Source organism: Falco cherrug, chromosome 16, assembly GCF_023634085.1.
Source record: "Falco cherrug isolate bFalChe1 chromosome 16, bFalChe1.pri, whole genome shotgun sequence".
In the NCBI taxonomy this organism is placed as follows: domain Eukaryota; kingdom Metazoa; phylum Chordata; class Aves; order Falconiformes; family Falconidae; genus Falco; species Falco cherrug.
Genome location: NC_073712.1, coordinates 4,861,623 through 4,870,670, shown reverse-complemented (window position 1 = coordinate 4,870,670; position 9,048 = coordinate 4,861,623). Strand labels below are relative to the sequence as shown.

Genomic DNA, 9,048 nt, shown 5'->3' with positions numbered 1-9,048 from the left:
CATGTGTGAAATACTGGCGTGTTTATTGGTTGGCACTAGATTACAGCCTACACTCTTGTCAAACTTGCATCCACGATTTTTTTTTTTTTTTTTTTTTTTTAAATCTTTTAAAGACAGTGATGACCTCCCCCTCGCACACAACTCCAACAGAGGAAACACCTTGAGAAAGGAACCAGACCGCCAGCTGCTGTACATCAGCGCAGCTTCATACCGTCTCAACATCTGGCTCAAAACACACCGAGACTCATGGCAGAAGAGGGACAGGGGGTTGTGATGATACCAGAGCTGAGCGAGGAGTGGATAGTGAGCCCTCCGTTTTTTCTGGAAACACTATGGATGAGAATGTCAAAATTATGTAGGTATACGCTATACCTGCCAGCCAAGACTAAGCAGGAGCAAGAGAGCACCTGCATTATTCACAGGCTCGAACTAAGATCTGAGCCTCAAAGAAAACAAAACGTGTTTTCTACTGAACGCATTTGACTTTGAACAAATGTGTTGTAAGTAAGAACAAGTCCCAGTCAGTAAGAAAAAGCATCAGCTGAAATGCTAGATTTCCAAAGTGCCCTTGCAGTTGTAAAGTGTTTTTGCAAACCATTTTAACTTAATATATCATAAAAAACCCCACATGTTAAATTTACCAGAAGATTAGAAACACAAAGCACTGGAGCGAGGAACAGAAGTCCGCAGCCAGAAAAATAAACCAAACCAGACTATGGGAACTGCAAGTCCAAAACCATCTAGAACTCACAGGGAACCGACTATTATATTACTTCTGATTCACTGAAAATCACTGAAAACCTCAGGCTTCTTTTAATTCTAATAAATTAGCAAGTTTGTTCTCTACACCAGTTTTCCCCCTCCAAACTCACTGACGTTTCCGTGGGAAAGCCGGGCAGCAGCAGGAGACATCCCAACCAACACCACAGGTCACACAGGAGCAGGAACCCCGGGGAAATCACTCGCCACGCTCTGCTGCTGCCACTGTGCCCCCCCACCCCAGGCCTGCACGCTTCAAGGACTTGGAAATCTGCAAGGATTAAAAAAACCCAAACGTTTTCCATAGGGATCGCCCACACTGGTGGTATCGAAGTCTTACCCTTGGTCGTGAAGGAGGTTCGAATGCACCAGTTCAGAGGCGAAGAGAAGAGACGGTCAAAGCCCCACAGCTTTGATCTCGGAGGTATCTCGGTTTGGTAAGGAATGGAGCAGCCTAAGGCAGATACGCTCATACCCACGGGCATCCAGCTCGGGCCCTTGGCGGGGTGACGTACCCTGGGCAACAGGCTCCGATGGGGGCTGGGATCCTGCTCTCCCAGCTCAGGGGTGCTGCCAGGGGGTCTCAGGTACAGAGAGTTCAGGAAAAGACTGAGCAGAAAATGCAAAGCAATCGTTCCAGATCTTCTGATTTAATAAATATAAAATAGGACATACAGGAAGTTCAGCAAACACTCTTGGACCTCCCAAGGTTAATTTCTGAGGCAATTCTAGAGCCAATTTCTCAAGTATAACTTCAAAATTCTCACTTTCCCACCAAAAAGAAAAAAAAAAAAAAAAAAGAGGAAAAAACCCCCAAAAACACAACCCTATCGACTAGCACCAAAAAAGATTTTATAAATCTCCTAAATACATCTTCAATCCAGTTAAGTGTTCTTCTTCATCCATCTACACCTCTCTCAATTATGTACAGACCTCATGACACTACACCCAGTAAAACACTGCACGTATCTACACACCACCTTCCACCACTGAAGCCGAGAGTCCTCTCTAACTGTATTAAATTTATTCTAACACTGAGAAAAGCGAGGATCATAGATATAGATAGATATATATATGTATGTTATAGTCTCTAACACGGAGACAAGACGAGAGAGCACACCAGAAGCAAGGTCACCTGCATCCCCAGGCTGATGCAGCCACTAGATGATGCTATCTTATTAAACAGGAGGAACAGAACCAGGAGGGGAAACGGAGTCATTTAAAAGCAGGACCAGAGCAGTCGGTGAGTTATACAAAGCTGCTGATTATCTTTATAAGATAAAAGCTCTTCACACCAACAAGCGTCTGCAACAACTTCATTTCTTGGTGCAAGTTTGGCTAAAGAGATCGACGGATTTTCACCTTTTCCCGAGAACCAGCCACAGCTTCCACTCTGCAAAAGCTGAATATTCAAACCTTTCACAAACTCCCAGATCACCCGTTTCACTGGATGCTCTGCACAGCTACGAACATTGTATCTGGCTGTCTGAAAAGCACAAAGCACATCAATTTGGGATAAAACTGCGTTTCTGAGTACAAGCAAGAAAAGCTGAAGTTGTTATAATTGGGAGGGGCAAACATTTGATCTATGCAGCTTCAAATATTTGGTGGTGAACGCGTTTTCTGCATGGAAATGCTGAGGCAGAGGCCCAAAGTCCGTTGCTAGATCTGGGAAGGGAACTGAGGATTCCTGACATTCCCTACCCACATTTTTAGCCACTGAATACTTTGTGTCTGCACTAGGGAAAAAAAGCAACACTAGCAGATTCCGATGATCCCTTTCAATTTTTCAGTTTATAGAGTTTGCTTTAAGGCACGTTCAAGACCACGCTGAATTAAAACTGCCTTCTCGTTGCTCAACAGAAATCGGGGAAGCACACACAACGCCCAGCTATCGAGGAAAAAAAGCTGATGTGAATGTTTAAATTGCAGTTCCTTTCCAGCCCCCAAACCAGAGCTCTTACCTTCCTCCACAGCAGCGAGACTGAAGGCCATCATCAGAGGAAATACAGCAGTTTTTTGGGGTGGAGGAGCTCTGAAGTACACCCCAGGTAAGGCTCTGCTCCCTCCCACTGGCACAGCTGTCACACAACACACTTGCCTTGCTAAGCTGGGACCAAACTGACTAGGAAGGAACCACCTCCCCAGGATGGATGAAAAAGGAAACAAATCCCAAAGGATGTATTTTAAAAAGATGCAGAGACAGCGCATGCATTCACCTGCCCGTGCCACCTTCCTATGGCAAAGCGAGGCAGACGACATGATCCGAGGAGAGCCCTGGCTGGGCTCCCTTTACCTGTTCATCCCATAATTCCTTAAAGCGTAACGTGCACAGAACTCAGTTAAATCACAGCAGGTTTACCATCAAGAACCAACGGCCACTCCCAAATGTTGCCTGAACCCTTCTGTACCGAACATGAGCAAGGGAAGGGGGGAAGAAGTAGCAAGACTCCAAGCAGCCAGATAGACCCTCCCCATCGGATCCATGCAGCAGCATAAACCAACTCGTTAGGAAGCGCCCCTGCGTTAAAGCCCGTATTTTTAGCTTCTTTATTCGGTTTTAATTACAGTTACTGGCTAATGGAGTTTATCAGTAATACCAGCCTACGAGTTCAGCTCTGTTTAACAGCATTAAACACACACAAGTGAGCCGAGCATCAGCAACTTCTGAGTTCTCTTTTTGCTACAGGTGATGCAACTGCCCTACACTCACTGAACCGCCCCATCCCGGCACCCTCTCTTTGACAGACTCATCTCAAGAAATTTCAGCTGTAAAACCACACAGGGGCTACACATCTTGTTCTGAGAGTTCAAAACCAGGAGCAAGCAGTAGCTACCCTATCTCGTCCTCACAGCACAGCAGCCGGTGAGAAAGCCTGTTGTCACATCCTGCACCCTCTCAGCTGTCACTGCCTCAGTCCTGACGAGTTTTTTGCAGTTCAAAGGCTAACACACTTTCCATTTGAAAAAAACATCTCATTCTCAGTTTGCAAAGTAGCCATTAACTCAAAGGAACGTTTTACCAAATGATATACTTGGAGAGGCAGTTGCCTTGTCAAACCTAGAGAGGCTAACGCCAACCACTCATACTTGTAAGGAGTCACTGCGGTTCTGAGCAAGGGTGCTGAGCAGCTCCGACGAACCCTAAGAGAGCACAACACAGCAAGGAGAAACACTGGGCAAAGATAAAGGATGTACAAGCCTCCCCTGGCTTTGCAACAATACCGAGCTTCTCTATCGCCAATCAACTACTGTCTAGAATTAAACAACCCATCTTTGTGAAGAAATCAAAAGACATCTTTGTGAAGCGACCAAAAGTACTTTAACAGCACTGAATGGCAAATTTCAGGAAGAATGGGGAAAACAAAAAAAACACGCAACCTTTCACTCTTCTCTAAGCATCTCCCAGGAAAAGGTGTCCCCTCCCCGGCAGCGTCACACCACAGCTCTCATAGCCAGGCCACCAGCATGCACAGCCGTTAAATACTGGGGGGAACCCTCACCAAACAGAAAATAGTATTTTTAACCCAAAAAAAGGCTCTGCCTTTTGAAACGTGTCCTTGGAAAGCCTCAGCACAAGCACAAGCCAAATTTGAAACCCCCAAACCATCTTAACAGTAACCACTTCAAGACAAAGGCGCTGTACGTTTTCCGCTGCGCACGATTTGCAAGCTGACGTGAACCACCGCATCCAAACCCCTGCTCCCCCATACCAAAACCTTATTTGAGAGAGACCTCCTCCAGCACAACGTGTCTGATTTCAGCTGCGCTAAATTTAATTACACTTGGCACTCTTCTGCAGAGGGACGTCCACCTGCCTCTTGAGCTTTACGCATCGTTTAAGACCATCAGAAAGGTAGGGGATCTGACAAATCCTGCTGGAAGGATCAAGAAGCAGTTGCTGGAGACAGTGGTACCCCGAGGGCATCCTTTTTTTTCCTGCTCCCATGCTGGTGTCAACAAATGCCAGTATACCCACCACCTAGCATTGGCTTAAACCACCAGCTAACATTCTCCTGCCGCAGCCAGTAATCCAAGCTGGTCTGTCAAACGCTTCCAGTGACATGAGATCCAGATTTTTCTAAGTATGTTGAGGTTTAAAAAATCATCACGCTAAGCGTCGTCATCTAAGTGCTGAAAGCACTTCTCCCATTAAGGTCTCAACTACGTTTGAAAATCCAGATGGCCGGATGCAACTCCACGATACGAGGATTTCTAATTTTGACACCACCAGAGGAAGTGAATCAATGTTTAAGAGTGGGAACTGCTCAGAGAACCTCCCTGCGCCGAGCAGCAGGTCTCCCTCTTCCTCCATCACTCATCTCGCAACCCTGAGCTGACACTTAGGTGCAGAGAGAAATCTAGTAGGCGAGTGTTTCAAGGGCCAGTAATTTCCCCCTCCTCTTCCTCGCCGAAGGCAGGTTTGCTTCTTGTTGTAGCAAGAGTGAGGCGTCCTTACACCGGGAGTACACACATGAAAAGCAGCAAGGGAAAAAGTACTCATATTAGCAAAATTACTCCACCCCTAAGAAGTGGCGGAGGACACTGGAAGCTTTTCATGAGACCCCAGAGTTCAGAGGTGTGCCAAAAGGTAATTCGTTAGCAGCAGCTCCTCTCGAGCAGCGCCAGAAGATAATTAACTTTAGCCCCTCGCGAGGTGTGCCAAAAGGTAATTAATGGTAGCCCCTCAGACGGCGGCTGCGCATCATCCACACGCCATTTGGCATTCATCCCAAACCGGATTTCAGAGAACCGAAGACAAGCGTCTGAAACCTGCAACTTGAGGGGGTCTGGACAAATCCGCGGCGAACTCGCGGGCCGTCCCCACGGAGCGCTGGCCTTCCTCTTCTTTTGACCTACGCACACACCCGCGCCGAGCCAGACCAAAGCCACGCTGAAAGCCAAGCGAAGAACGTTATTCAACGGGAAGCCGAGACACACCGCAACGCTCGCGTTAAGGGGTCACGAGACACTACATCAGCTGAGGTAAGAATCCCGCTCTCTCGATATAGCACCAGTTTTAGCAAACGCCGCAAGCCCGAGTCTAATCCTACAGGATTTTGGAGCGGTTGGTCACGCCAGCAGCCCTAAGCCGTTTAATCAAGCAGGCACTCGGCTGTACTGCGAAACCCCCGTCCTCACAACTCTTTTTGTCGCTAATAAAGGTAGTTTGATTGTCGGTCCCAAACCAATTTAATATCATTTTGGATCAAATGGCTGAAACTGCTAGGGCATGCAGCTGTAACTAGAGAAGAACCTCAGATGCTGAGGAAGAGGGGAATTTGTGTGGTGCAGGGAGAGATTCAGGTAGCACAGGACTAAGACCTGTTTTAAAATCCACATCTGTCGAATAAAAGCTATTTCTACCCAGGAGCTATTTCCAGTTAAAAAAGGCATAATATCAGCCCCTCCCTGTTACTGTGTTAACAGCATCAATTCATGCCACATTAAAACACTTTCTTGGCACAATTTATTTTTCTGACCCAAACAAATAAGCCATTAGCAAGTCATTAACAATATTCTACCCTAAATCGTCAGTTTAACAGCCCTGTAAAAACAATTTTAGTTGAAAAACAGAAGTGTGCATGCTGTTGATATTAAAACTGCAGTTACTCTTTCAGGAGTACCAGCTGTTTTGTTGCAAAGCGTTTTCAACATCCTAATCTGTACAGTAAAGACAAAAAAAAAAAAAAATCTCAATTGAAGGCAGTAGATGGCTGTTAGGTGCCACTCACGGCTCGGTAACAGCAGGCTGTCTGAATTTCTTGTACACTTCCAGATACAATATTCAAGCCCTTTTTCAAGAGTTTGGTTCAGGCCGCTCAGCAAAGAGTAAGAAAGTATTGTACATTCGTCTCTAAGTTGAAGTGAACTGAACTGGTGTAATTTAGGCTTGATTCCAGCTGCTGGGTTTCAAGCTACTTCTTGAATAATGCCTCTCGGCTTTTTCCTTATGCGTGGTTTTTCACGTTAGCGATCACTGGCACTGCTTTTGGCCTTGCTACTCCACACTGATGAAAGCAAGGAGAACAAGTAAAGGAACAGAATAGGATCTTAAAATGAACAGCTTCTTGCCAAACCAGCAAGGATACCATTCCCCCTTGTCCCAGGCTCCATGGATATTTCTATCAGATTTTTCATATTGTAAGTGCTTCTCGGGAAGAGAGAAAATTCTGGAACAGTGAGTATTTATTAGAATATTTTTTGTTAAATAAAGAGGGGGGGAAAAATGGGAAAAAAAAAAAAAAAAAAAAAAGAGTACTGCAGATTTAATTTCACATCTTGGCTATGCTCTGACAACGGAGAAGTTACTGAACTCAGCAACTCCTTCTTGTCCCAAGCCAGGGATTAATTAATGCCCCTCCCAAAACTTGTACCTGTCCCAACCCACCCCCGACCCTTCCCATTTTATTTCCCAACTAGACAACACTGTTGGCAAATCAAGACAGCATGAAACTTACATCAACAACAAAAGAAAAAGCCAAAAAAAAAAAAAAAAAAGGTGAAGTGTGCCAATGCATCAGGGGAACTATCCTATTAAAGGGTGTACTCCTCCAACTCGCAATTCTGCTGGGAGTCAGCTGTACCTTTCACAGAGGGAGAGTTTAAACATTTTGAGCATGCTCCATGGTGCAATTGTAAGTGCTGCAGAACCACAGGACCAGAGATTGAACACCCGAATTTCTCCCCCAGGACTTCTTTTCAGGGACACACATGGTTATCCAACCGAGGGTTCGTGCAGTAACACTCAGTAAGCACAATCCGATGCTTTAGCACAAATTACACGTATCCAGTTCAGCACAGTATAAGGCATGTGGACAAGAAGAGACATCAGCAGAACGCAGCAGGATCAGCAGAACAGCATTGGTGATCGACGCTCCACTTGGTCAGACTTTGACCCCACTTCAAATCCCTGATTCCTACCACAGACAATTAAATTCAGTTTCTAGCGTAGCGTTTCTGAGGCTATTTATTTTTGGCCAAGTGTTAAAAGACCAACTCCTTTTTGTTTCATTTTCATGTAAATGCAGAAACACTGGCGGAAGCTGTAGGAGAAGCAACGGAGCAGCAGGGATGTCCGCAGGTGATCAAAACTCTGCCCTCATCTTCAAGTGTCACTGCACTAAATCGGGAGATATATAGGGAGTAAACTGGCCCAGCCACTTGCACTGTCACAGAACGTGTATTTTTTTTTAAAAAAAACAGAACAAAAGGCAAACAGATTAATTATGAACCCTTGTTTTCAGAAGCAGACCAGGATTAAAAAAAATTCCCGCAAAATTAAAATGTTAGATTCTCCATCTAAAAAAAGTTTATACATATGCGCTGAAAGTGACCACCACACAGGTCTGAACAGCACCTTACAGTACAGACTAAGACTTAAAGAGCTGATCTCACATTTGAAGTCTTTTAATTAAAAAAAAAAAAGTGGCTATGGCTGGGATGACACAAACGGGACACTTCAGAACACAAGGCAGAGGCGAAACGGGCAGCCTCGCTCGCCAGGCCATGGAAGCGGTGTAAGGGGAAAGGGGCACTTCATGCACAAAATGTATTTTACAAAATACATATCCAAAAAAGCAAAAAAAAAAAGCCAACAAAAAAAAAAAATCCCACCTTGCACTAAATTGCAGCACTCTTTAACACTTGCTCTGCCACAGGCTGCTGCCCATGCCTTGTTTGATAGAGGAGGCATGTGAAAAAGGGGAGGGGGGAGGGAAATCCACGTTTCAGTCTAGTTTTCAAAATTTCTCTCGTAGGGACGTCTTCAGTCATCTGATGTCAGACACAGAGCTCTCAGAGTACGTTGTGGTCATGACGGGAGTGCCGTTGTTTGCCAAACAACCTTGCCTCAAGGTTTCAAAATACGAGGCCTGCACTGGTTTATGATACTGCAGAACTTTTATGGCATCTTCTATCTTAAACCATTCCCTTTTCCTTCCTGTGGGTAAAGAGAAAAAACAGTAGACCCAGCAAAACGATGGCATCCTTTCTACGTGTAAACTTTACTGTTGATTAGCTCTCAATCATTATCACGTGCACAAACGCTGCAAGAATAATTTCACTGTGTAGAAAACATCAGTTCAGAAGACACTGGAAAATCTTCTCCCAGGATTTTCTGATCTCCAGGACTACCTAGTCCAAACACCGCACTAATGGCTCCTCTATCCCCGTAACAGCTATTTGTTCAGGGCATTACATCCACTGTCCAAACAAACCAATTTTGCATTTCCTTATTTAAAAAAAAACAACCAAAGAATCAACACACAAACACATTTCTTTTGCTAT

The 9,048-nt window shown here is 45.0% G+C and overlaps 1 protein-coding gene across 2 annotated transcripts in view; it reads right to left on the bottom strand.

Annotated features, from left to right (window-relative positions):
* Positions 1-9,048, bottom strand: part of NUDT3 (nudix hydrolase 3) — a 32,770-nt gene continuing 23,722 nt past the window's right edge. Inside the window, exons 5-6 of one of the 2 annotated variants that reach the window (XR_008735362.1) lie at positions 8,377-8,701; positions 1-7,928 (exon numbers count right to left, since the gene is read on the bottom strand). Coding sequence is in view for 1 of the 2 variants with exons in the window: in XM_055727978.1 (XP_055583953.1) it covers positions 8,532-8,701 (170 nt within the window). In the remaining variant the exon portion in view is untranslated. Of the gene's footprint in view, positions 8,702-9,048 lie in introns of both variants that reach the window. The other variant, XM_055727978.1, reaches the window with a different exon arrangement.